This window comes from Branchiostoma lanceolatum, chromosome 5 (assembly GCF_035083965.1).
Source record: "Branchiostoma lanceolatum isolate klBraLanc5 chromosome 5, klBraLanc5.hap2, whole genome shotgun sequence".
In the NCBI taxonomy this organism is placed as follows: domain Eukaryota; kingdom Metazoa; phylum Chordata; class Leptocardii; order Amphioxiformes; family Branchiostomatidae; genus Branchiostoma; species Branchiostoma lanceolatum.
In genome coordinates this window covers 11,879,797-11,906,662 of record NC_089726.1, presented here as the reverse complement: position 1 = coordinate 11,906,662, position 26,866 = coordinate 11,879,797, and the positions used below count along the sequence as shown (strand labels likewise).

Here is a 26,866-nt window from a genome sequence, read left to right as displayed (position 1 = left end):
AGCAATGCATGACAGCAATAACGGTTTATTTTTTGCCATGTACATGTCAATGATTATATGTTATCCTCTTTTCGTCACTATTTTGATAGATGCACGTCGGAATTGTATAGGTATTGGGGTAGGCGATGATTTCAAATATAAGATGTAAAGATCGAAGCGCTTATTTCATGTTGGTAGCTACTATCCAGTTTTTTGTCTATATCTATTGAATACTTCTTCTAGTAGGTGGTGATCTTTTGTATAGTCATTATATATAGAGATACATTCAATTGAGAGATGAAGCAAGCCCGCCCATATGTATTACACTGTACAACGTGAGTCCGAAACTATCGCTTGTGTTAACAAATGATGTATATCAAGGGAGAGGTCAGACAACAACGAGTCATGTAGTTATAACTAATTTTTTAATATCATAACTCTGAACAACGCTGTCAAAGATTGGAGTAGCCACCTTTCACCGCCCAACTCTTACTACATGGACCGTTCAAAGAGTTTACGTGGCGAACAGTCATAGACTAAATCTTATTGTGCGCAAATCTTTTCTTAATTCTGTTTCATTAAAGAAAACTTGTTACAATGAGCCCTATAAGAATATTGCTGATACTGTCTGTAGAAAAAAATAGGGGATGTTCTAAGGTATTACTCGCCGTTGATCAAATGGCCCTTTATGGGCATTTATTATTCCTACAATGTGACTGTTGTACATGTATCTATTGATTGAAACAGATAATCTTTAACACCAGACACAATCCAATAGATTTATGTCAGAAAAATCACTCTGTGGAATATTAGTGGAGCCCTTCTACTGCTTCAAGGGCTGTCCAGGGTAGGCAGGTGGGTAGACCATGTCACCCTGGGCGACTGGGTACGGAGGCTGTTGGCCAGGAGGGGCGTATTGAGGGGCTGCAGGAGGGTACTGTTGGTCCTGTGGGGGGTACTGTGCCCCTGGAGGGGGGTACTGTGCTCCTGCAGGGGGGTATTGTGCACCTGGAGGGGGGTACTGTGCTCCTGGAGGGGGATACTGTGCTCCTGGAGGGGGGTACTGCGTCATCTCGCTGCTGGGAGGGTACTGCGGGTACTGCTGACCGGGGTACGTGGTCTGTGCCACGGTGACGGCAGCTCCCGACTGCCCCTGGACCACAGTCGTCCTTTGAGCTGTTGAGAAATAAAACATATTTACTCATTACCCTGTGTATGCGGACAATTCATTCAGGGAAGATGGTAGTGATTTCTTAATGCCCTGTTTTTCAGGGAACGTAGCCGAAACCTCCCAATAACAGAGTCGACAGTCAGAACATTAAGATATTACTCCTACCTCCCAATATGTGCTTGATTATGTGCGGTGAATTTTCGACTTTGGTGTATCACATGATGCCAGATGCACTTCAGATCTGTCTATATGCATGCCATTCCTTCGTTGTCTATGTTCTATTTTCTTCTATGTATATTTTTCGACGTTTCCACCTGAAAACTTGTTTCGTCTTAGTATATCCCTCCAGCTATCTTTGGCTTGTACCGTAATGTGTACCCGCTATACTGTATAATGTACGATAAACCACCATACTTACTCCGATTGTTAGACTTGCAGCAGGCGCAGCAGCAGCAGATGCACAGCGCTATGATGAAGGCGATGAAGGCGAGACAACCCAGGGCAATGCCCACAATGGCTCCGGTGCTGCAGTGACATAAAAAAGTTACAGTTCCTTAAAGGTCAGTGGAGGACACGATTTTAACGCCAACTTAAAATCCTTGAAAACATTTCCTTAAAAATTGTGGCCCAATCTTGAGACTTTGGGGTTAAAATGAATAGGTGGGGTCAAAGCTTTCCCTTTTGGTGAAAATCTATTCAGCTCAGCAGTTAAGTTAGCGTAAGGACAGATGTGAGACGTTGTGTGCTGCCTGCCTCTGGCGGATAAATACAGGAATAATCAATCCAACAGGGGGAATCATCTGTGACGTCTGCCGTTAACACACACATGGCCAATGTATCACACAAGAAGGTAGAATATCATATTGTAGTGCCAACAATAACTTTAGATATGTGTAGTATTTATCTAATCTATATGATAATGTATGGTTGTTGTTCTTTCTATCGATCAATCTATTCACCACACTAGACCGCAATAATCGATCATATACATCGATATTTGCAGAAATTCAAACTGAATCAGACCACGATAGTTTGGCACAGAAGTCAGTAAACAACTCACCTGAGAGAGAAGTAGTAATCTATATCCGAGCCTGGGCAGTAGTTAGTGTTCTGTAGGTAGATAGAAAGTCAAGGTCATCACATAGTTGTTTTGTACTAGAAGACATGGGAGCACATTCATTCCCACTTATGTTTCTCTCTATTCTTCTTACAGGTGGTTTGAATTATCCCTTCCTATGCGTTAATACCAGGCGCCGGACCAATACCCAACACCGCATAAACTCTGTGTACATATGTCAATAATTTACGTTTGGGACCGCATCTATAAGCAGTGACACCTATAGCTGCAGTGTAAAGTGAACCAGTCAGAATTGTCCCGAGGAAGGTGACAGACGGTCACCGAAACGTCGGTGTGAATAAAACACGGCTATTCGGTAATGTTTACATTTCGTCGTCATTTACAAATACAAAAGAAAGGGTTCTTGCTTTGTCCATAACCTAAGGCCTACTTTCATAGTTTACCTGTGAAAGGTAGCACGAATCGCAGCAGTAGGGGATGCTGCTGGTACCACAACAGTACGACTCATCATAGGATTCACCCTCAGTGTATCTTGGACAGTTGAAACCTTGTTGGTAGTTTCCGAAGATATCATTGTAGGCAGAACAGTATTCACCAGAAGCTAATTATATAAGTAGAAAAGGGGATATTTGTTATCGAAGTGCGTCCTGTTCCTGTAGCTGATCTCCCGTTTGTTTATTCCTGATTGTGCACAATGCTTTGTTCTTCGAGGATGAAACATCAGTATTGCAAGAATAGCTGTAATTGAAATGTGTATTTATATAAGGAAAACACTTTCCCATTTATGCACTCAGAAAGAATGTGTTGTGTATGAGACATAACAGGGCGCGACATAAAGTTGACCAAACATAACTATGAGGTTAATTGGTAACGTTGCACAAACAGTTGCACCGCAGTGTAGGGTGCGGGTGTTTGCCTTACCCTGCCCGACAAGGATCTCTGAGCTAGGCTTGGTGACCCTAGCTTGAATTCAAACGATAACGTTGCGATATCAGCATTTTACGACAGAAACGCCAACATTACACATTCACGTACGGCTGGATCCATCATACGGCGGTTTTCCTCGGACCCTTACGAGTCCTATGAGCGCCACTTTGTACACAAATTCCTGAGACAAACGTTCGTCGTCGACTTTGTGGTGCCCTTCTTCAAAGGCGAAGCTTTAACTAGCTATAATTAACAAAAATATCTGCTTGTTCTTAGATATTGCAGCCACAGTACCATACATGTAGCTAAAAGTGACTATGAAATGCAGTTTAACGAAGTTAGCTAAAACCACGTCATACTATCACACTGTGGTACAGCGGTAAGTGCTCACGGTGTCATTACCACGAATTAAACGATCTTGAAATCGACTGAGTAGAACAAAAAGGGCACTTATAGTTCTCACCTGTTCCAAGGACAACTATCAAAACCAGCAAGACTGAAGCGGCCATGTTTTCTTCCGTCTTCCCTCTGCGGCGTGTTGCTAAGGAATGGCGTTCTTGGTCTGACTCAGAAATTTATCAATATAGGACAATAGGGACGTACCAACCTCAACGAGGGGTGGATGGTTTTGTGTAATGTACTGTTTCTCGTTATGGTCCCGATAGATTTAATATAGCAAAGAATTAGAAACTGTAATGCCCAAATCGCTTTTTTCTGTTTTATCAAAGAGAAATGAATCTACAGACATTGCTGATGTAGTGGCCAGAACAAAATATTTAATGGCATGGTTTTACAGATAAAAGACAATGTCAACTGTAATGATCCTTTGTGCTGAACATTATAAAAAGATAATTCAAAATATTGGTGATACATTCAATATAAGGAAAAACGGCATATTTCACGGTGAGCAAGCGAAAAGATTGAGCCAGCCGTTACTCTGGAGGATGGCACCCAGGGTAATATCTAATGGTATTACTCATTAATGATCAACTGTTGTATCTATTGGTTGATTGTGAAGTATATGATTAACGAAAGAAATACCTGGCGACAAAATTCTGTCATAAGAAAAGGCCAATCGCAATAGAGTCAAAAGCAAACTGTGGAACATCAGTGGCGCCCTTCTACTACTTTGCGGGCTGGCCTCCCTGTCCTGGGTAGGTGGGAGGGTAGGCCATGTCACCCTGAGCCACTGGGTATACCGGCGGCTGTTGTCCAGGAGGGACGTACTGCATGGCGGGAGGGGGTTCCTGTTGGCCTTGAGGGGGGTACTGCGCCATCTCGCTGCCGGGAGGGTACTGCGGGTACTGCTGGCCGGGGTAAGCGACGACAGCTCCCGGTTGCATCGGGACCACAGTCGCCGTTGGAGCTGTTGAGAAGGGAAACATTTAACATTTCTACATCTTCCGTATACGCTCCATTTGATAACCTCTCAGATATTGGAAGGAAAATCGTGGCGATTTCTTAATGACCCTTTTTTTGCATTGGTAGCCAAATGCTCTAATTAACAGAATTGACAGTCAGAACATTAACGTTAACATATGAACTGCCTTCCAATAAACATGTGTTTGATCACGCGTAGATCTATCACATGATGTTAGATTCGCTTTGAACATCTTTCTATTTTTCTTTCCTTCGTTGTCTATGTTCTCTTTTCCTCTAATGCATATTTTTCTACGTCTCCACATGAATTCTTTGTTCTGATACCCATCAGTCTGCCTCTGCCACTGTAATGCGCATCCTGTATAATGATGATGATGATGATGATTTATGATAAACCACCGTACTTACACGGACGGTTAGACCCGCAGCAGGCGCTGCAGCAGCAGCAGCACACCGTGATGACGAAGACGATGAACGCGATACAGCCTATGACGATGCCTACGATGGGTCCGGTGCTGCGAGATTAACAGTTGCAGAGTTTCTTTACCATGCGTGACCGATAGCAATGCAAAAGACATCTTGTCATTACAAACGAGGTGGAATATGATATTGCAGTGCCATCAATAACTTTTAGAAGATCTGTAACATTTCTCTATATCATAGATAATGCTATATGGCTGTCATTGTTTCAATTGTTTCGGCACGCTAAATAATAGTTGATATGTGGCGATTTCTGACAGGATTCAAACTGAATCAGACCCCGTAATCTTAGTGTTAGTGTTAATGTTAGTGAACAAAACAACACTCACCCGAGATAGAAGTAGCTATAGTCGAGGTAGCTGATTTTCTAAAGTGAGATAGAAAGTCAAGATCATAACATAGTTATTTTGTACTGCACTGTACTGGAATTGGCAGAAGCACATCTACTCCTACTCATGTTTCTGTTCACCCTACAGCTTCGAATCTTACTTTACTATACATTAATACCAGGTACTTCGTTAATATCAAATTTCATCATTTACAAAAACAAAATAAAGGTTCAATACTTCATCTGTGTTGTTGTTGTACTTTCATCTTGTACTGCTTATAACTAGTGGCACAAAGGTCAGCAGGTTTCCTTGCTGTTTCTGTAGCAGGGTATATTTATTTTTACAGGGATGGGTTGTTAGCCCTTCCCCTTTAACGCTCTCGCAGCGCCTCCGCGAGCACGGGACCCCGCCCCATTGTACGTGCGTCTCTTCCGAAAGACAAGTGCAGCCCAACCGAAATGTTCTGTCCCAGAATTTGGACCCGGTTCTCCCAGTTACCAACTAGTTTGTAACGTTACCAGGAGCTGTACATCCCTTAAGCACCCATCACAGTTGTGCGTATATGCCAGTCCGCATGAGTTGCGTATTAACATTTTTTTGCTTTAGGTAAAATTTGCGGCCGAAAAAGTTATTTCTTTGGTTCAATAACCAAGCTGCACAACTGTGCGTTAAAGTAGAAAACAACGGGCGCCACAGACTTTCCGCTACTTACGATCCACTACTCACGGAGTCACGTTTGCTATCTGCATAACGTGACGTCATCCCAGCGGTGGATGGATCACTCCTTGACAAAGGCCAATGTCGTACGGTCGAGAATTTGGGTAAGTTCAATTTCTTGTGTTGGAAATTACAGTTAAAACTTGTTTAAGAATGATTTCTACCAACACAGATGAACTTTCAAGCTAAGAAAACAACTTAATTCTTCCCCGCAAACTTTGCCTAAAACAAAATGTTAATATACACCTCATGCGCACATGAATATACGCACAAGTGTGACAGGGCCCTTAACCAGCTGCAGCGTAGTTTTATACTTCACCTGTACCTGTGAACGGTAGCGCGAATCGCAGCAGCGGGGGCTTGTCCTGGTACCACAACAGTACGTCTCATCACGGGCATCACTGGATCTTGGGCAGCTGAAACCAGGATAGAATGTTCCCCCGGTGGAGGAGGAGGAAGAACAGTATTCACCAGAAGCTAAGCAGGAAAAAGGATACTGTTATAATGAATGAGTACTTTCCTGTTCCTGTTCTCTCGTTTGCATATTCATAATTGTACGTGGTATTTTGTTCTTTGGGGATGCCACATTTGTATTCTAAGAACAGCAAGCATTGGATTGTGTATGTAAGAAAACAAACGTACGACATGCACACAGTAAGAACGTGTTACATATTAACATTACAGGACGTGTCACCAATCATCATGACGTTTAATAAGTAACGTTGAACAAACAGGTGACAATGGTTGAAGTTGTGAGTATTTAACTTACCTCCTCCGGCAATAATCTCTTAACTATGGACTTTGGCACTTTGGACAGCCAAGCGTTTCCGTCATTTTTCATATTTTCAAGGAAACTTTGAGGGACGCTTACTTGAATTCAGCGATTATGAAGAGGCATCATCTGCCTTTAACGACAGAGATTCCATCATTACATATTCACGACGAAACTTACGGCTATATTTCGTAATGGCCTTGCCGTGGTCTATGAGCGCCAACTTGTACAATCCAGTTTCCTGAGACAAACTTTCATCTTCAACTTTTTAATCCTTTCCTAAAAGCGTGAAGCCAAAACTAGATTTAACAAAATATCCGTTTGTTCGAAGATATTGTAGCTATGGTGTTATGATTGATAAAAGTGGTGCAGTTTAAGGACGTTAGCTGAAACCACATCATGATCTATACATTGTTGTGCAGTATTACGTGCTGCGACATTACCACGAATTCAACGATCACGAAATCGACTGAGTAGAACAAAGGAAGAACTAATCGTTCTAACCTGTCCCGAGAACAACTATGAAAACCAGGAAGACTGAAGCGGCCATGTCTTCTTCCCTCTTCCTTCCGCGCACTTGGTGTGTTGCTAGGGGGTGGCGTTCTTATCTTATATTATAGTCCTTGGTCTGACTCGGTATTAAATTCGCCAATACAAAGTAATACTAGGGGCGTACCAACCCCAACGAGGGGTGGGGGGTACTGTGCAACGACTTATCGTCGTTTTCGATATCGTTCCAGTAGATTTAATGGCATAACGAAATATTGGTTTGACAATACTTCATATCCATGCATTCATATGAGAAAAAAGACTTACATGCATCTTAGTATCACGTGTCTTTGAAAGACTAGTCTTGGGCTTACCAGGATTATCATGACACCTGGGAGTCAATGAGAGAACTCACAGGTTTGTTTAGAAACCATCGCGGTTTAATGAACAATCAACAAGCGATTATACAAAAAAAGAAACTACGATCTTTCCTATCACCAGACAACAGGCATTTTCAGCTACATCGTCTAATATTGGCTTCCAGGCTGTCACACAAAATGTATTTTCCTATGAATACATTGAAAAAGCAGTACTTTTTTCACACACTTGACAATGTTTATTTATGAGGAGATATGATACGGTCACACATGACACGCTGGTTAATGGTTTTGGACAAAAGCAATTCGTGCCAACTTCGAAATGCACACTGTCGCAGCGTATAAAAAAATAAACACTAATAGTATCAATGTGCCATGATCAAGCAGACAGTTATTCTTTCATGTAAATCTATCAAAATAGAACGTCTCTGGGCTTTTATGTACGTTATACTACAGTTACTCTGCTCAATATAAATTCTTTACTGCCGGAAAGCGATGCCAAGAAGTGATACACCATAGCGACACCATAAATCTACATCACAGCGTTACAACAAACTGGTAAAACTCAAACTGAAAACAATTAAAAGCGGCTCCACAGATGCGGATGCACAAGTCTAAGCTGATTCGCTCTCCGTTTGCCGCTACTGCATCTGGGTATAGGGCGGGGTTCCTCCAGCTGTCCCAACATGTGGCATCGAAATTGGGGGACCTGGAAAATGCAGAAACGTAATTCGAATTAAAAATCAACACGATCAGAGAAAGAACCACACTTTTCAAATACAAACAAAACTATAAATTGAGCAACCAATGTTTCCCCAAAAATGAAATCTTTAGTATCACACTGATGACAATGATGGTTTAATTCTATTCTGAAGCATGCATGGCCGTCCTGTACATGTGTGTCCAGTCACGCTGATAAGGAATCTTCATGACTCACAGTCAAAGAAGACGTTGGTGGTCACGTGAGCGGTAAGTAAGAGAAGAATTTAGACTCGGTAAGTTTGTAGTCTTGAAGTAAAACAGCTTGTAGAAGGAGAGGACGTAGAAGGGGATCGGAGTCCCTTACTAGTGAAGGGCAAAGTCAGTCATCCTGCCAGCAGCCGCAAGGGGGCGACAGAAACGCGGTAAGGAATCACACACGAGGAATGGTCCACAGGTGTGGACCAACTTCTACACTTACGCATCGTCAGAACATGCAAGTATACAGGCTAAAGAGCGACACACATAAGAACGTAAACAATATTGATATAAAGAACAGACAAGAAATATCATGGGCATAGCATATAGAAAGCCTAACAGCTTTAACAGTACATTGCATTGCATCGGTAAGATTATTTTTAAAGCCATTTTTAATTCAGATATTAAATGAGTAAATCAAAACATCGCTCTGCTAACAGTTCTTTTTGGTCTTAACGCTAGGTTTTATGTCTCGGCCGCTACATTACATCGTTCTGCAGTCCATTCGTCGTTTGGGTGGTGTGAATAATCAGAAATTGTGTCCCTGTCAACGAGTTTTAAAAGTATCACAAAAATATACATTTCCAGCTTTTTTTTCTTCTCATCTCAACTAGTCTACGACATTAGCTTGTGTGTCACGAACCCTGCACGACGGTGACGGCGGGCTGGCGGGAGCCACAGCAGCCGCGACAACAGCACACACAGCAGCAGATGAACAGGGCGATCAGCAGCACGGCCCCGCCGATCACCAGGCCCAGGAACGCCGCGTAGCTGTGGCAGGGATCCGGACAACAGTCAGACCACGGGACCACTCTGACTCGTGTTTTCGGTTGTGTATATTGTGTGTTGTGTTGTTAAACAACACAGCACACAATATACACAACCGAAACACACAACCGAAAGGAGGTTCAGCTCCGACGGGAGGTAAATATTTTGGTTCTGTTTGTCATGTGTTCGCACCAGAACTCAAGATTGTGCTGATGGAATTGTAGAAATTTCAGTATGTTGGTAGTTACGGAGGTACCGAATAAACCTGGCGATTTTGGAACCCCATAGCAGCTTTTCAGGTACCGCAGAGTTGCAGACGGACACCCCCTTGTCGATAATGGAGTGGTACAGTCAATGACCTCAATTTGGGACATACGACTTGTCGATCATCAACTGATATAGCACATGATAAATCTAGGACATTAAGAAATTCACAAAAACTCAAAATATTTCCCGGAGGTATGAGATCTTCGAATTCTTCATTTGTATTTCTTGTTTCCTTATTTGTTTGTCTGTGTGCGCGTGTATGCGCGTGTATGAGTGTGTGTGTGTCTGTGTGTGTGTGTGTGTGTGTGTGTGTATGTATGTATGTATGTGTGTTTGTGTGTGTGTGTATGTGTGTGTGTGTGTTGTGTGTGTGTGTTGTTGTTGTTGTTGTGTGGATGTGTGCCACACGGTTGACTTGCCCTCACCTGAGGGTCCCACCAGTGATGCAGGCCACCACACTGGTGATAGACTGGGTACAGTCGCTGCAGCAGTGCGGGTTGTTCTTCGTTCCACAGCAGAACTTGGAGCTGGGGTTGTCCACCAGCGTGGGGCAGTCAAACGCGGGTACCCACACCTTGATGCCGAGGACGTCAGGAGTGTAGTGTCCGGGGCAGGTCTCAGCCAGGGCTTAAATACAACAAATTGAGGATATATAAACTATAAAGAAACACCAGACACACATGTATAAGGAATGTCCGAATGTGCGGGGGTTAATGAATTGTTAAGTGAGGACTTGATCGGAATTTGCACACCAAGTTTGTAATTGAATGATAATCTTAGGATGAATGTCTCCTGATTTGTTATGATTTTGTAAAGGTTTCCCTTGGAAATCTGTTACTCAGTTAAATGAAGGGACTACCCTTAAAATGTATAAATAAGTGTGCTGAACATGACAGAAATAGTTTCGTAAATTACGTTAGCATAATTGATGCGTTGAGATGAATTATTAACTAAATTCAATTGAGATTTCTTGTCCGATTTTGTGCACTTAGAACAAGACAATCCTTGGAGTATCAAGTTATAAAAAATTTAAACATTGTATCTGGTTTGTCACCCGATATACACGTACATCAGTACCTATCTTGAAAGCTGTCCAAGACCAAGGGAGATATACGCTTTTATAAGTGGAGTAACCTTGTTTGTATGTCAGCCTCGCTAACCTTGTGAAATGCTCATTAATACTATTCTCAATATGTAAATATGAAAGTTCGACCGGTCTTTATCAGACTACTGTACTGACACACACTGAGAGACGATGAATTTCTTAAACGTATACGTAGTAAGACCGATATCACAAGGAAAACAACATCGTTCACAAAGCTTGATAAAAGTAGACAAACTTCGTATGACTAAGCGTTTTATTCACAAAAAACATATATATACAACAGCAAAATGTATACATATAAATAAACGTCCGTTTCTATATCATTATCAAAAACGTTGTCTTTGCACCGCTTAGATTTAATCATTCCCTGTAAAACACATTGCCTTTTATATTGTTGTGCAATAAAGTTATTATAATTATTATATTATATACAGCCGTGCTAGAAATACAAATTTCAAGTAGAGATTACACAGTCTAGAATTACAGGGAAGAGTCATGGTCCGGGTACAAGTCACACGAACTTGGCTTTACGGATTGGACAGATGCGCGCAATTATATTGATTTGGGCCCGCTTCCAGAAATAAATTGATTATTCCACTGATAACATATCAGTGATTCACGGTTGTACTCGCACCCCGGTCACAAAATTGGAAGAGTCGGCATATCTTGATTAACGCGTTTACAGCCTCCAAGTACATTTGTAGACTTGGGAGAACATGACAGGATCGTTACTGCCACGGAACACTTGAAAAATAACACAAACGTCGTGAAATGCTTCTTTCACACTTTTGAATCGGTTTTAAAGGATGTGATCCGTGAAATGAAGTTTCGGTTGCCTCAGCAAACGTACCAATGTATACAAAAGGGGACGGGGTGATTATTGAACTTGACTCCTAGTTATTAGGGCTTAAAAAATCAAGACAAGATTTGGGAATCGTTTTCAAGTCTAACAAACGAAAAATTGAAATCCATAGGATGTTCGGTACGAACTTGGATAGCAAATATAACGTTCGGTATCGGTAACAGATAGTGCTAAAATCTAAGCTTAAAATCATCAGTTCATGATCAACACATAGTAGATTAACTATGTTGCTTTTTTTTTGTTTCACATTCCTACGTGTTATCCGAGATGGGGTTGGGATATGGGATGGGTCTGCTGCGCCCTGCATACCAAACAAGCACCGAAACTGGAAGGAGATTTGTAGTTTCGGTGCGTACGCGGCCCGGGTGGGGACAGTACAGTATTGATGGGCTATTTATCACAGGCAAACTGTAAAAAAACGCCAAATAATGTGAAGATGTCGGGTGACGCAATCGGGAGCAACTGCTCTATATTTCTACATTCTGCGAGTTTACCTGTCGAATTTAGAAGTTAAAGCTTTAAGCATTTGCTCTTTTTCAAGATGCAGGCGTTAGCAACAAGAAAAATGAGCAAATTAAGAAAAAGGTGTGCCACAGATATGTAAGAAAATCATCAACATTCGCAAAATATTTTGTATCAGTCTACAAAACCGGTCTTTTAAAGGTCATTACATGCCCTAGGGGAGAATTTAAACATCATCAACAAAAGGACAAAGCATCCGTCTGAAGTCTGCCATGGTAGGCGTCTGCTTCCAAAACATGATGACGCACACATGGCTACCTCGGCCTGGACGCCTTGGTAGTTAACATTAGGCGACGTGACAGACGCATTGAAAACTCATCCCATGGGTACTGTCAGCTCTGGTATAGGAATCGTTCCAGTCATGTATCTAACAGTAACGCACATTCAGACGCATAATTGCCTGTACTTGTATGTCGGCCATCTTGAACGCTACCAACTTGTGCTTGAATGCACAACGCTAAAAATGTCGGTCCAATTTCATGCCAGACTTACCCACGGACAGCAATGCCGCGCCCAGAAGAACCTTCAGTATAGCCATATCGAGTCGGAAGGCACAGTAGGATAGGGATAAACACAACGACAAGCCCTTCTCCACATATACAGGTAAACACGACACAACCGCTACAGACGGGTAACAGAATGCTGTGTGCACCGAGCTGAGTTGCACAATGGCGGATTCTGAGACGCCCGCTGTGATTGGACAAACTCAACAACAATTGACGTATATCATGTTGCTCTTGGCGATTGTGTCAAATCAGTCGATGTAGAGATTGTAACGTTATCACTGGTGTTCGTCAAATTTAACTTATGAAATTTTGTAAGGCGTATTTTTTAACGACTGTCACAAATTGATATCCGCGATATATTGGGCACCAAAGATCTCTACCATCTTAGCTTCCTGTGAAGTATGATCACACTTGTTTTCGGGGAGTAAGTCAATTTTTTCGGAAGAGCTGTTTGTGCCAAACCTTACAGACTAATTAGCATAATTGGTTTCGGTGGCGGCCCCTGGGCTAAGAGTCTGTTTACACCAGCGGTGTGCGCCACGACCGAACAAGGCTGGTGTAAGACGTTCCAGTGAAAACACACGCATTCTAAGACGGCTGGCATGATCATATTACATGTACTTCCATAGTCACATGCAGGTGTTGCAGAATATGTAGTTGATCGCCTTCCCCAGTAGTTAGTATTCTACACCGGAATATACTTGTTGAACATAGCTACCGATATCTTTTTACAGATCAAGGGCATCATAAATACTTTGGGCAGGTACCATTGTATACCTGCGAGCGTATAATAAATTTATACAATGTCATGTATCCTTCTTGTTACCTGTCTGTGTCCTACCACATCTTACTATGACAGGACATGATGAGCATTTATGAAAGTAACCTAATTATTTATAACGTTTATGCCAGATTTTGCGTCAAAAGTGCTGAAAATTAAGCTTCTTCTACAAAACTACCCATCCTTTTTCAAAATGCTTGGTGTAATAATTTTCGATATTTCAAATGCATATTACAAGTCTTTATTGATGCATATATATGTATAGAACGATCGTAGAGTGGAACTCGTTACAACCAAGTACAGTGGAAGCATCCTCATTAGATAGCTTTCAACAATGCATGCAGTAAGATATGCGAAGGTTAGACGTGACAGGTCGTTCTGTGTAATATGACCAGCTGCTGCCGCACCGCGTGCCTGCGAAGCTGGTGTGTTACGCCGAATGGCGGTTATACCGGCTATATAGATACAGATACAGTTACAGATGTTTGCCTAAAATATCAACCAAATTCTAGATAAACCACACAACACCCATCCCAACCGCAGCTCATTCTTGTCTTTTCCTGAAATGATTCATCGCTCGAAGCTGTAACTATTCATGGGTATTGTGGATATCAGGCGTTGGATCCTTGCCAAGTCGGCAAGTCTAAATGATTGCGATGTGTAAAGGGGGAGGGTGGAATATAACTGGAATTCACTGTGGTGGATAAGGTGCTGGAAATTACCATTCGACCACCTCTTCGGAGCTTTGATAAGAACTGCCTCCTTGCGGTTATTGCGGTATCGCTGTGTAATACCTAGTTACAACCCCAGGACAAATCTGCACGTTGCTTGGAAGTAGTATATTACACAAAACACTGGAGTAATGCCCTTTAACAACTGACTAGCGGCTATTCGGTCGAAGTTTGTTGACAGCTTTCCCTTGCAGACCTTTAAGGCCATTTGCTCCGTAAGACTTACTAATAACAATACCAGCGGTACTAAAGTTATCATTCTCAAATCAGAATAATCCAGCCTGTGGTAATTTGATATTGATCTACAATTGAAAAGAAATTGAATATTCGTCAAGTAGTTCGCCTTCGGCAGTAAGCTACATTTTGGCCATAAGAGTATCTTCCTTGTTACCACCGAGGTAGAAGTCGAGTTTGAAGTTAGGATCGGTGACTGCGGGTCTGTTGAAGGTGAAATCGTCGATATGGTGCTGAGTCCGTCCGTCAATCGCCAGCTGGCTCAGGATTTTGCCCAGAAGACCAGCAAATCTGTACAGACCACGGTGATTGAAACAGTTATGCACAGACACTTCACTTTGTTGAAATTTTGCTAAACGAAAAGAAAACTGAAACCAGATGTCATTCTTTGGGCGTTGTTGATTAATATGGTTTGCAGATATGGTCACTAAGTTGTGATGATTGATGTAGAAGTTAAGTTTGTAAAGCTAAGTTAATGACTAACTTGTAAGCGTGTCCAGCGCCACAGCAAACGATGATCTCTGGCCAGCCCTTCGCGTCCAGAGTGTCCAGGACAAAGTTCCTGTCCATAGTCACAGTGTAGAGGCAGGTCTTTGTGTACAGAACGGGCCCGAGAGACTGAACACAAACAAGATCGACATTTAATGCTTTATAATAACATGGTCAACCCTGGTCAGACAACCACCCGGCTAAAGAAACCACCTCCAAGTCACATGCCACATTAAGTCAGCCCCGCCCATCTTTTCACAGTTACAACTCTAACCCTACCCTGTCCTAAGCAACCAGCTGTCCTCAGCAACCACTTTCCCTCAGTTACTGCATCAATGTTTGACTGTATACTTATCTTATTACATCGGGCAGTCTGTGGTCTGTGCTTAGCTGTTCTTCCTAAGTAGTACTGTGCTGCTAACGGTACACATTTAACTTACTGACATCTTTCTTAAAAATATAGGCCATTGATATGGCGCTACCGTGCTCTGAATTATTGAAGTTGCAACATCCCCTCCTCACACCCACATCGGACTAGTCCCCTAAACACTGACGTCATGATATCTGCACCAACCCTTGGGATATATTTCTGGAGAAATTCGATAGAGGCCTTTTCTCGAACTGGATCTGGAGTGTATGTCCTTGTCCCTGGCGTGACGTGCGTTCTGCCATAGTCAATGCCGATCTTACTGCCCGTGTTCCCATGGATGGGAAGGCCGTAGAGGATGTAGTCTGGGGCGAAGTACAGCCAGATGGGGAACCTGTTGTTGAATAGTCAAAATATATTTCAGCTTGTCTTGTTTTTTCATTGATCTCCATCAGTGGTTGCATACATGTATGCTTCACTCTCTTCTTCCTAGAGTCCTAACTACAAACTATGAGTTTGATTTGAATTTATCTAGATACAGTTTTAGCTGGGATATTGCCAGCTGTTATATTAACCCTCATACACCCGAACGGGGTCATTTTTGACCCCAGGCGAGGATTTTGACGTGCTACTTGAACATGTTTGATCTGAAAAAAAATTCCTTCCGTAACTTTGTCAGTAGACATCTTTTCTAAGCTCTCCTAATTTTCTAGGGAGATCGGCACAATACTGTTGACATTATAAAGGAAACTCTGTGTTGAGTCGTCTGGGGTCATTTTTCACCCCAGCAAAAATAATGTGCTGTTTTTGGGACCTGCCCTCTGTAACTCCTAAACTATTTATTTCATGACCACCAAATTTTCAGAGGATGATGCACATGTGAATTGATAAGGCCAGAACAAATTCTATGTCATAATGACGTAATATGACGTCATTATGACGTAATTTTATGTTATTCTATCCGCCATCTTGGATTTTGACCGATGACGTCATCAAATCAGCATAAAATATCAATTCTAAATCATAAAAGTTACATTGGATTACATAAGATGATAACAATGTAAGAAAATACATTTGGCGTACTAACAAAGCCTCGAAACGACATTGTTTTAACTGAAATTAGTAGATGTCGTCAAATATGCCTGTCAAAGACCCGTTGCCATGGCAACACCAAAAACGATGAACTTACTTTATAGATTTGAAATTTTTGTTAGGGACATTTTATGAAAAGTCACCAAGTTTGGTGGCTTTCGCGTAAGCTGTTCATTAGTTATGCAACATGAAATTAGGCGTGAGCTTCAAAAATTCTCTCCTGGTCTAAATAGGAATAGCTCAAAACGTGGTCCTTCTGATCTTTTGCATAAATTATGATAATGAACGGGAATTTTTCAAACCTAAACATGCCAAAACATTCCTCTTACATTGATTAAGGAATGTACGGATAACAATCAGCGAAAAAAGTGAAAAGGGAGATTTAACTGAACAAAACATTTTGGGGTCATTTTTGACCCCGTTCAGTCATTTTAGTTGCAAAAATAGGTTCGGGTGTATGAGGGTTAAATGACAATACATTTCAATGCAAGTCTTGGGAAGGTTGATGAAGGTTAGACATCCAGGTGATAAGATACGCAACAAAAAAAATAGTTACTCAACAAGCAGCTTTCAAAATCATTTCTGTTGCTTGAGTAACTTTTTTGGCAAGTCTTGGGAATTCTAACAAAAAAAACTAACTGTACAGTATAAAGCACAAATGCAACCCATCTTCAAATGATATCAACTATAAACTGTACACATTACCTTCTTCATCCATCTTAACGATAGAACATCGTACACATCATCATAAAAACGGTTTACGGATCATAGAAATCCAAAGATCTAATCATAACTATTCGCTTGTTCAATGGAATACGATATTCTTAATGAGGAATGAATGATTTGTTTTCGCACAGCATGATAAGTTGAAGTACATACTATTTCAGATTCGGCGGGAACAACATGCACAACTGATGCCTCAAAATAAGAATTGCAGGTAGGGAGGTAAACATACCTCCACAGGTAGGGAGGATATGCAGTTAAGCGGAGTCTGCTGTACACTAATGATGCGTAAAAAGCGTTGTTACTACGTCTGCGGACCGCATAGCGGTACTAACCTGTCTTTGGTAAACTCCTTGATGTTGGGTGTGGCAAAGTAAGTGACTTGTTCCTGTGAGACTGAGATGGGGATTTTGGTGCCCACGTATCGAAGGACGTCATTGACCCAGGCGCCTGCACACACCACCACACGCCGACAACGAAACTCACCTTTCCCGGTACGGACCTACGAGTGGCAGTAAACATAGCAGTGCTCATGATGTGCTTGATATGTTCATAGCTATTGTGTGCAATTAGTACTAGATTTGTGATAACTCCCTGGAATGATGATGATGATGAATACCTACGATAGAAAGGATTAAAATGTAATATGTACTACATCAGCACTGATAATATAAAATATGGATATCATTGCTTCTTCATTCAGTAATTCCATTATTCGGTATTCTAAATTTAGTTTTCAATTTTCTCACTGATAGATCTAAGCTACATTGCATCATCTCATTTCATACATGTAAAATTCTGATGCCTGCTTATTTTCAATACAAAGGTTCATAATAGATTTTCATGTAGCATTCATGTAACGTTATAGTTTGCTATTTCCTTATCAATGCGTTTTCCTGTTTCTTTTTCTCATTGAAACTCTATTGTCCCTTCACAGCAGTCCTCACAAGTATGAGGCCACTTTTCAGCCGCTCTATGCCGAGGACAGCGCACTCGTCCATGACGGTTGCTCCGTGCGCACGTGCCAGCTGGATGTGGGCGGCGTTCCCTCTCGCAGCGTCCACCAGTCCTCCGTCCGGCTGGTACAGACCCACGGTCTCCGGGCCCACCTCGAACTGAGGAAACCGACGGTGAATCTCCGGACCGTCCAGTCGCTCATACCTATATATGTGATAATGCCAAAGTCAACATATCAGACACTGGTGTAGATGCCCAAGAGATGATGCTAATGTGATTTAAGTAAACCAAAACATTGCAGGCTGCAGTACAGCAGACCATCCTGATAAAGATTCAGAAAGTCAATTTCTATTGGGCTAAGCTGGTGGCATAATGGTAGCATGCTATCTTATGGGTGGAATCCCTGGTACCCTTTGGAAAGGCACTTGACACCTATTTCCTATTTAATCTACATCATGATAGTAGCCATGATCCTCTCTTGTGACCTCCAAACCGTCAGTGTATGCCTTATTCACGTGATGAAGCACACAACGTTAGACTACCTTGATCTCGAGCTTACAAGAGCCATTGAGCTAACAGGCACCACGAAAAAGGCAAATGTACTACAGTTTTGAGATACTGTAAGTCTCAAAACTTCCGTGCCTACAACGTCCTTGTCAATATATTTGATATGGTAATAATGATTGACCCATGCAGAAAAGGTTTACCGATATCACCCATGTCGTGTTTTAATGACGCCAAGTAGTCACACAGAATGGGCATCCGTCTAGTAGTATCCCTATAGGTAAAAAAGCATGACTACCAACGTACGGAATTCCCTGGGAATCCATGGCCTTAGCATAGTCCTCCATAACCTCTTCTAGAGGTCCTTTCAGAGTAAAGTCTAGCCCGCCTGTCTTGTAGACCAGTTTCAGACCCGACTCCTTTTCCACCTCCTCCCAGCTGATAAAAAAAATACGTTTTTATCATTACAGATCTGAACATATCATCATTTATCATATGTACTGTGTATACAGTAGAATCCGCACCACTCATTTGTCAGCGTTTTTGGTGCAATTATCCGGCTGGTGCAATTATGCGAAATGCCCAGCTGGACCGCACCACCATGGGCGAGGGGGTGTATTGTTAGTCAGAAACACTAGCAAAAAGAAAACAGACGAAATTATTTAGTTATCAACTTTATTTATTGACCCTTTGCTGAAACTAAAGAAATGACTACGAACCTGTTTTGATTTTGCATTCTTTCATTTTTCCATGCGATCTACCGCATGCGCGCATTACAACGCACGTAATGTTACAGGGGAGGCATTCTGAAACATCGTCATGCCACTCATGGGATAACAGTTTCTGTGTTATATTAGACTCTACCAGTCTCCCCCGGTCGCTGGGAAAATAGTAGAAATTGGCCAAATAGAGTCAAATGTTTGAAGGGAGTCGGCAACGGAGAGAGGGTAAATTTGCGAATTTGACCCTCTCTCCGTAGCCGACTCCCTTCAAACATTTGACTCTATTTGGCCAATTTCTACTATTTTCCCAGCGACCGGGGGAGACTGGTAGAGTCTAGTGTTACATTACGTACAGCGCAGTTGTCGATTTACGTAAATCATGTACCGCCATGAAACTAGGAATTGAAACTAAAACTTGGTTACTGATTACGAGTGACCCGCCCGGGACCTCCCATACGATTCCTATCAACGTAACTGTCAATGGAGACCGCCTTATTACCTTCGTCAAGAGGGTTATTCGTTGATGCTTGTCTGTGTGTCTGTTAGTGAACAGAATAAGTCGAGAACGCCTGGATGGTTTGTTGTCGTAGTTGGTGTGTCGGTGTGTATGTGGGAAATCTCAAAATGATTTTGGGCGAAGTGCTCTGCATAATTAACGAGAAAAGTGTAAAAATGTGTTATATTGTATGCTAGAGCATTGTGTTCTGGCTGGGACGTGTTGCCGGTGTTGTTTCGAGGGGTCAAGGATAAGTGGTACGGTTGCGTATTTGTCATGTGGGAGGCAGGAAACTTAATAGTTGGGACAAATTGGCTTGTCACTCAAGCTGTCGGCAGTGGTATGAGAAAGCTAGCGGCAGAAAGTGGTGTGGAATTTGGTGGAAGCAGACCAAAATTGGATATACACTGCCTTACACCAGGAAGAACAATCAGTAGTGGTGTGTCACAGCATGGGGATAGGACGGTGTTCAGGGTAGGTGGGTTAACCATGTTATATCTAGGAAGGAAGAGGTGATTTATCAGTATACGTCATACTGTATGGTGTACATGGAGGTTGTACATGGAGTATGGATATGTATTGCTGAAGAAGTATTTGATGAAGGGTGGATGTAATATATATAGATATCAACTATGCAAATGAGGACCTCATTTGCATAATTAATGAGAATACACTACAACTCAAGGTGGGCTTGATGGATGGTCATGATTTTTGGTATGTAGATAGCTTACGTGATGCTTTGTATGATTGGATGATAATTATGCGAATCAGATTCTTATTTGCATAATTAATGAGGTAATTTTAAAAACCCGCTGTGTTCCAGGATATGACTATCCAAATATGTGACATTTGTAACCGAGGAAGATAGGAATGTTGATAGATAGAAAATATGCAAATTAAATGTAGGCTTCATTTGCATAATTAATGAGAAACTACTTTAATTCCATACTAGTAAATAACGGACGGCAATTTCATACTTGTTTTGTTACTCAAAACAGTTTCAAACATATTGGCGGTATTGCGCCTTTACACCGGCAGGTATCGGCTCATTTGTACCGCGTCTGCCGATTTTAGCGCACCTTTTCAGTTAACTTGTCGAGGATTTTTTTTTTAAATGGTGCAGTTATCCGGCATTGGTGACCATGCGCGGTGCAGATATGCGGAGTCACTAACAATGCAGTGAATGGGAATCGGTTTTGGATATTGGGATTCGGTGCAATTAAATGGAAAGTGCGTTTATCCGAGGTGCAATTAAGTGGCTTCGTCTGTAATATGACTGATCAAACAAAACAACACCGCCACAAGATAATAGGTAACCTTGAAATGGAAGGAGAAAGAATGAGAGGAAGGGAGGAACACTGGCCATGTGATAGAATAAAGCAGGGGTGAGGAGACACAAAGGGATATTGACTCACGCTTGGTATGAGTCCTTAAGGAGCCTTGTGTACCGTGGATGGTGATAAGACAGCCGGCTGCCAAAAGAGAAGAAGTGAATCTCTTATTGTGACAAACTTCTTTTAATCAAGGTGCAAAAAAAACAAGAAAAAAAAACTTATGGGGTCCTTTGGGCAATTGCCAAGACCATGTAATCATTCATTTAGACAGTCGTAATTGTAAGATAAGTTTCGATTACGCAGACAATTTGATTGTTTTTACCTAAAGGTCACCACGTAATAAGACCCGAATGCAGCTTCAAGGCTACAGGTAACATAAATAGGGCTGAAGCAGCCATAGAGACAGAACTCACATGATCCTGGAGTGGTCCTGAGAGCCGCCGTTGTCATGTCCCAGCTTAAACTGCTCCAGACCTAGGACACCTGGGAGTTGTGTGAAAAGTATAAGGAGTGTGATGAAAGGAGAATCATCGTATTCTTAGACTATGTCACCCCCGCCACTAGAAGGTGATCACTGAATGACCTTGACCAAAATTGGATTTGTGTGACCTTGATTTCATAATTTGAATATGATGCAAAATGTAAAAGTATGCTTTAAAGGAAAACAAAACACACAAAACGAACAAAAAAATATTTCTTTATGTGCGAATTAAGCAATCTGTCAAATCTTTGGTAGCTCAGCGGCCGCAGCCTCTTGTGGAAAGGAGATACAAAGGGGCGTTAAAACCACACCTCCCTTGACTTCTCGTGTGACCTCTCGTGTGCCCTTCAGGCGTGGTATGCAGAAGGTCAACAGAAAGCGTTTTTACATTCTTACCCCACAGGCTTGCACAATGTTGATGTTGAACGCTGTAAGCACGTTGAGGGGTAATGTTTACAAATATGGATTATTTTGGCGGTAAAACGCGACACGATCAAACGTTGAGCACTGTGCAGTTGTGAAGTTTCGGAAAGACCACCTCGTACTTAAAAACACCAGGTGACGAGGTGGCCTTGTGGTTAGAGTTGTTGTCTTATAATCCAATAGTTCTGGGTTCAAATCCCTAGCGAGGCCCGGTGTTGTACCCTTGAGAAAGACACCTTACACCTTTTTCCGTACATCACTTTGGTAAAAATAAGTACCTAAGTTAGGCACGTTCTTTCGGATGGGACGTAAAGACGGATCAGGTCCCGTGTTTGAGAGCCATACCTCGAGCACGAAAAAGAACCCACCACTCTTATGAAACTGAGAGTAGGAGTCCATCCCGTGTGAGTAGATCGAACCTTACAGGTCTTACGCAGCTTACACCTACGGTACAAAGGTGGTGTGTTGCGCCTATTTACCTGGAATAAAGAAACTAGATATGTCAGTCCGTGAGGTGGCATTGAAGATTTACCTTTTCCAGCCCTCCTGGACAGCCAGTAGAGCGCCGCACTACCGACACCACCACAGCCTACCACGATGTGGTCATAGTAAGGTACAGACGCCATAGTTCTCTGCCGCAGGCCCCCCACGCAGACTGGAACGAATGTAAATTTATCTGAACTTTGAACCCCATGGGCGCAACTTGAACTTGCTGTCACCCTAATCCCATGCCAAGTGGGTATCATACCAACGTTTTAAACATTTGTGAAATTCTACGGTTGCGTGAAATTGAATTACTCATTTGATGGAAGGAAATCTGGACATTGCATTTGCATTTTGCTTCCGATACTTTCTTCTGTGGTGATGTGGGGGTGTAGGTATAAACAATGCAGAACTGCAATAACTCTCTGGTATACAAATGTCCTGGCATGCTAATACTATGCCAACCAAAACCAAAGTTTCTCTTTTTGCAGCGTACATTAAAGCGGAGGGGAGAAATATACATGCAGATTTATTGAAATCACACAATGTCATTACAAACACTCTTGAACATGTACACGAACCTAGCGAATGATGCCTGTATCTGCAGTACACAGGGCTTTGCATCCATGTGAACACAACTTCCAAAGAATGTTAAGACTTAAGAACCAATAGTGTCAATGATACGTTGGACTCAACTTGATGATTTATTCATATACATTTATATGTAGGCTGATTAATTTGTATCCACTTGACTGTTTGCGTGTATAGATGAAGTAGACCTTACGAAAGTCGCCGCCCTTTTTGTTGTGTCAATAAAGATCTCTCTGGAACAGTACACTAGTGCATAGTGTCACAGACTTTTCCTCTTAAGTTTCACAAAATTCAAATTTCTCTGATGAACTTCTATCCATTCTGATAACCTTGATCTTTGAAAATGAGTCACAAATAACGCAATGGAAGTGTGTTCGTTATTATCTGCGAAGTAAATAATCATTGGAATTAGATACAATAGAAAATGCGTGATTTCAAGTCTTGAGTATAGTAATATTTTGCTAAAGCGCGTATATATTTATATCTCGTTGAATTAGTCGATGGGCGATCCTCCCCTTCCCTATAATTAGATTTACCTTGGTTACCTACGTGTCAAAAGGCTGAGTACTTGAACACCAGGAAGGCCATTTCCCCGACTCTGACATAAAACCCCTCCGTACACTGGCAACAGGCCAGTGCATTGATAAGATGTATATGTATCATATATAAAGGAACACACGAGAGAAATCCTATCAACAGCACAATATGCAGTAAGGCCAAACATTCCTAGCAACATCGCATCATTATATGACTATTCTTGCCTGTCGTTATCAGTAGAAATGTTTCTGATCAATTGTAAGTAACGATTTTCAAACATTTTGCTACATACGTGTAGGTCAGATGTTGTAATTTGTTAAAGTCTCCTGTTAGCCCCTGTTAGGTTCCACATGTCACAAACTGTACTTCTTTAGCGGGCTAACTCCTCTGGCATGTTATCTGTCTATTTTGGCCAATTTCTACTATTTTTCAAGCGACATGTGGAGCCTGGAAGAGGCTAGTAATTTGTAGCAACTCTAATTTGACGTCTTCTGAAAACCGTTGAAACGGCTTAACCTAATGTTACACATGTAAACTATTTTGCCACACCTTCTTGAAAACCAGTTTGATACCTCTGTGTAATACAGGATGGCTTCTAGATCACTTTATGGCATGAGCGCAATCAAATTTTACATCCGGAACTTTTGTAGTGGTTGAATGAGTTAAGCTCTCTCAGTGAGGGAGGTACGTCGCATCTGTGGGGTACGGTGTTTCCCCCTGGGGGTAGGGAGCCCCTCCCTGGGGGTATGGTGCCCCTCCCGGGGGGTAAGGTGCTCCGGCCGGGGGGTAAGGTGCTCCGGCCGGGGGGTAGGCTGGAGGGGGGCCTGGGTACCCGGCTTCCCCTGGCTGACCAGCAGGAGGGATGTACTGGGCGGGCTGGGCGCCGTAAGCTCCCTGCTGAGTCATGACAGTCACCTGTCGTCCTGTGGAACACAAGAAGAACAGTCAGTATCATTAGGATCAGCAACGCTTCGGCAAGGCTTGTGAAATGGGTGCTGGAGGGCTGGTTAGACATACATGTACTCTATGTATGTTATATCGTATCAACAAGAAACTGAGCTAGTTGTATGTTGCCTCCTGCAATCCTTCCGATAACACTGAGATAAACATTCCTTTCCAAAACTAGACATTTCTGCAAAATTAAATATTGATATATATATACGTGCAGATCGATGCACCCAAGATGTCTTAAAACTGATGAATTGGAGACGAGCTGACAATAAACTTGTGGCACAAGAACAAATAGAACTTGCCTTGCGGTGAAGCCTGGTACGCTACTGGCGGGGTCCGTCGCTGTTTGGCGCATGCGCAGCAGCAGAGGACTATCCCCACGAAGATGATGATGGTGATGATGATGACACCGACAATGATTCCAACCAAGCCGCCGATACTGGCATGAAAAGACACCGCCGATTTAGTATGAAAATACTATTAGTAAGAGCTTGATATTCTTTTCATTCACATTCTACGACATTCACAACTAGATGAAACCTATACAACAACAGCACTATACAACATCAATATTGCCTGAGACGCGCTTTAGACACACGTATCGCGAGTTCATAGCATTACCAGTCCGTTGAGAGAGTGTCTATTGCAGCTCGATATTGTTCTTTGCAATTTTTCAGTGAAGACAAAATACATACCTGAATGTCGCTGCATTGGTAACGATGAGGTCAGCACAAGATGATGTGTCATCAGACTTCCAGCAGTCGTAACAACAGGTACCATTACAGCAGTAGATGTCCTCATTGTAGTCAATGAGCGGTCGTGGGCAGGAGAATGTAGTGAGGTTCCCTGGCGCCCGACATTGTTCTCCAGCAACAGCTAGGACATACAATGTACATGAGACAAAAAATGAGAGATGTATGAAAAATAAAAACGAAACCCATTACTTTGCCCCTTGTACATTGTACATTGTATCGTGATGAAATCCACACCAACATGAAACAACAACCATTCATGAAGATTCACTGCTATGTATTTTGTATTTTCTTTTGGAAATACACATGTATGCACTGGTGAGATGACTCACAGAGCTTCGTCCGTGTACGCAAGTTTACTGCACTGTTGACTTTTGACACCTGAGGAAGCTGCTGCACGTAGGTTAAATATACATGCCGGGTTATAAAAGCTCGGTAAGTTGATATGGGTTCAAGGTGTCGTACCTGGTACCATAACATTCTTTACAGACGCCTGGCTTCACAACAAAGTTTTTGCTGCTCTCACTGAAGCGTAACACGTACATGCACCTCTGCCTTACATGTATATCCTATTCCTTACGCCACGTAGCCTTTTCAACATTTCCACATTTAATTCTAGTCACCGCATGTCCAGGCAGTACTAGCCACCATTTCAGACCTACTATACTAACGACACTCTTCTATTGCATGACCTCAACTGTGTCTCCGATGGCTAGTGATACAGTTTTTAGGTGGCTTATTACATTTGGAACTTTCAGTCACAATCATAGCACTATCAACTTGAGTCAAAATGCCCTGGCTATACACATGTATGTCGTCAGAGTGAAAGTAAAAACGGCGATGATCAAGAGACTTCCTCTTTTTCCCGTAGTTAGTGCCAGGCGTTCCGTTATAAACTGATAATGTTCTCGCTATGCAAAATGAATGCTTACCTGTCGCAAAAATGGTGACGATGACAATAAGTGTTTCTCGCAACATGGTCAGGAGCCTTCTCGCTGTTTTCGACGAGGTTCAGAACTGTTGAGTAGCCCTGAACTTGAAGAGTCGCAAGTAGTTTCAGGGCCGAGAGGAAATGAACTGATCTTCTGCGTAGCCTTGAAGGTTGCAGACCACAGTATTTCGTCTATAGGGATTTACATGGTTAAGGATCCCAAAGTGAGAAGCTTCGACGCTTGGAAATTTAAAGTAAGGTGCAAAATAAGGGTGCCAGATTTTAATATGTTTGACTTCAAGGTTCAATCTACAAAATATGTGAAAATGAGCTTATATTTGCCGGCTCGTTCTCTTTTAAAAGCCACTTTGATATGACCCCCAGTGGAGGTCACCGTACTGCAGCCGACTCACAGTAGTCGGGCGGTAACAATATCCAGGCGCGAATCCAAGCCGACCGAAAAAACATTGTAATCCAACTCATACAGTCTCAAAACTGACGTATTCCTCTACCATTCACCACAGTTTCAGCCTCGCCAACGTACGTACACAGAAGAAAAACTGCGGCCTTTTCAAGCAATGCGACGCACTACTTCATACCC

The 26,866-nt window shown here is 42.2% G+C and overlaps 5 protein-coding genes across 6 annotated transcripts; all 5 read right to left on the bottom strand.

Annotated features, from left to right (window-relative positions):
* Window positions 1-382: 382 nt before the first annotated feature.
* On the bottom strand, window positions 383-3,746 carry LOC136435142 (protein shisa-5-like). The gene is made up of 5 exons (XM_066428376.1): window positions 3,619-3,746; window positions 2,672-2,829; window positions 2,211-2,260; window positions 1,569-1,675; window positions 383-1,155 (listed from the first exon to the last, which is right to left on the bottom strand). Exons 1-5 carry the CDS (start codon window positions 3,662-3,664, stop codon window positions 803-805), a joined length of 714 nt encoding a protein of 237 aa, XP_066284473.1. The 5' UTR covers window positions 3,665-3,746; the 3' UTR covers window positions 383-802.
* Window positions 3,747-3,859: 113 nt separating this feature from the next.
* On the bottom strand, window positions 3,860-7,517 carry LOC136435147 (protein shisa-2-like). Its single transcript, XM_066428380.1, has 5 exons — window positions 7,338-7,517; window positions 6,387-6,538; window positions 5,345-5,382; window positions 4,944-5,050; window positions 3,860-4,521 (listed from the first exon to the last, which is right to left on the bottom strand). The coding sequence occupies exons 1-5, from the start codon at window positions 7,381-7,383 to the stop codon at window positions 4,280-4,282; spliced, it is 585 nt and encodes a 194-aa protein (XP_066284477.1). The 5' UTR covers window positions 7,384-7,517; the 3' UTR covers window positions 3,860-4,279.
* A 223-nt stretch (window positions 7,518-7,740) lies between these two features.
* Window positions 7,741-12,878, bottom strand: LOC136435149 (uncharacterized). Of its 2 annotated transcripts, XR_010755812.1 has the most exons (5): window positions 12,673-12,878; window positions 10,117-10,318; window positions 9,300-9,427; window positions 8,637-8,789; window positions 7,741-8,408 (listed from the first exon to the last, which is right to left on the bottom strand). XR_010755812.1 is itself a non-coding variant. In XM_066428383.1 (4 exons), the coding sequence occupies exons 1-4, from the start codon at window positions 12,716-12,718 to the stop codon at window positions 8,341-8,343; spliced, it is 444 nt and encodes a 147-aa protein (XP_066284480.1). In that variant the 5' UTR covers window positions 12,719-12,875; the 3' UTR covers window positions 7,741-8,340. The 2 variants fall into 2 exon arrangements, 1 of the variants encoding a protein (XP_066284480.1); XM_066428383.1 differs by lacking the exon at window positions 8,637-8,789 and having other exon boundaries at window positions 12,673-12,875.
* Window positions 12,879-13,719: 841 nt separating this feature from the next.
* Window positions 13,720-22,798, bottom strand: LOC136435140 (monomeric sarcosine oxidase-like). Its single transcript, XM_066428373.1, has 9 exons — window positions 22,553-22,798; window positions 21,530-21,599; window positions 21,198-21,254; window positions 18,871-19,002; window positions 18,051-18,264; window positions 17,439-17,605; window positions 15,496-15,682; window positions 14,917-15,050; window positions 13,720-14,723 (listed from the first exon to the last, which is right to left on the bottom strand). The coding sequence occupies exons 1-9, from the start codon at window positions 22,764-22,766 to the stop codon at window positions 14,555-14,557; spliced, it is 1,344 nt and encodes a 447-aa protein (XP_066284470.1). The 5' UTR covers window positions 22,767-22,798; the 3' UTR covers window positions 13,720-14,554.
* Window positions 22,799-23,016: 218 nt separating this feature from the next.
* On the bottom strand, window positions 23,017-26,711 carry LOC136435143 (cysteine and tyrosine-rich protein 1-like). The gene is made up of 4 exons (XM_066428377.1): window positions 26,267-26,711; window positions 25,278-25,458; window positions 24,885-25,021; window positions 23,017-24,554 (listed from the first exon to the last, which is right to left on the bottom strand). The coding sequence occupies exons 1-4, from the start codon at window positions 26,310-26,312 to the stop codon at window positions 24,304-24,306; spliced, it is 615 nt and encodes a 204-aa protein (XP_066284474.1). The 5' UTR covers window positions 26,313-26,711; the 3' UTR covers window positions 23,017-24,303.
* Window positions 26,712-26,866: the final 155 nt, after the last annotated feature.

What these genes read in the sequence shown, in the direction of transcription:
- LOC136435147 (XM_066428380.1), bottom strand. Translation starts at nt 7,383, where the DNA reads ATGGCCGCTTCAGTCTTCCTGGTTTTCATAGTTGTTCTCGGGACAG. An exon ending in TATAGCTACTTCTATCTCGG is followed by an intron (nt 5,051 to 5,344) that starts GTGAGTGTTGTT and finishes TTAATCTCGCAG; the next exon opens with CACCGGACCCATCGTAGGCA. An exon ending in CTGCGGGTCTAACCGTCCGT is followed by an intron (nt 4,522 to 4,943) that starts GTAAGTACGGTG and finishes CCTTCTCAACAG; the next exon opens with CTCCAACGGCGACTGTGGTC.
- LOC136435149 (XM_066428383.1), bottom strand. Translation starts at nt 12,718, where the DNA reads ATGGCTATACTGAAGGTTCTTCTGGGCGCGGCATTGCTGTCCGTGG. An exon ending in ATCACTGGTGGGACCCTCAG is followed by an intron (nt 9,428 to 10,116) that starts GTGAGGGCAAGT and finishes TCCCTGCCACAG; the next exon opens with CTACGCGGCGTTCCTGGGCC. An exon ending in CGCCGTCACCGTCGTGCAGG is followed by an intron (nt 8,409 to 9,299) that starts GTTCGTGACACA and finishes TGCATTTTCCAG; the next exon opens with GTCCCCCAATTTCGATGCCA.
- LOC136435140 (XM_066428373.1), bottom strand. Translation starts at nt 22,766, where the DNA reads ATGATACCCACTTGGCATGGGATTAGGGTGACAGCAAGTTCAAGTTGC. An exon ending in GTCCAGGAGGGCTGGAAAAG is followed by an intron (nt 21,600 to 22,552) that starts GTAAATCTTCAA and finishes CACAACTCCCAG; the next exon opens with GTGTCCTAGGTCTGGAGCAG. An exon ending in AAGGAGTTTACCAAAGACAG is followed by an intron (nt 15,683 to 17,438) that starts GTTAGTACCGCT and finishes ATTCAACAACAG; the next exon opens with GTTCCCCATCTGGCTGTACT.
- LOC136435143 (XM_066428377.1), bottom strand. Translation starts at nt 26,312, where the DNA reads ATGTTGCGAGAAACACTTATTGTCATCGTCACCATTTTTGCGACAG. An exon ending in ACCAATGCAGCGACATTCAG is followed by an intron (nt 25,022 to 25,277) that starts GTATGTATTTTG and finishes TTTTCATGCCAG; the next exon opens with TATCGGCGGCTTGGTTGGAA. An exon ending in GTACCAGGCTTCACCGCAAG is followed by an intron (nt 24,555 to 24,884) that starts GCAAGTTCTATT and finishes TGTGTTCCACAG; the next exon opens with GACGACAGGTGACTGTCATG.
- LOC136435142 (XM_066428376.1), bottom strand. Translation starts at nt 3,664, where the DNA reads ATGGCCGCTTCAGTCTTGCTGGTTTTGATAGTTGTCCTTGGAACAG. An exon ending in GATAGTTGTCCTTGGAACAG is followed by an intron (nt 2,830 to 3,618) that starts GTGAGAACTATA and finishes TTATATAATTAG; the next exon opens with CTTCTGGTGAATACTGTTCT. An exon ending in GATTACTACTTCTCTCTCAG is followed by an intron (nt 1,676 to 2,210) that starts GTGAGTTGTTTA and finishes ATGTCACTGCAG; the next exon opens with CACCGGAGCCATTGTGGGCA.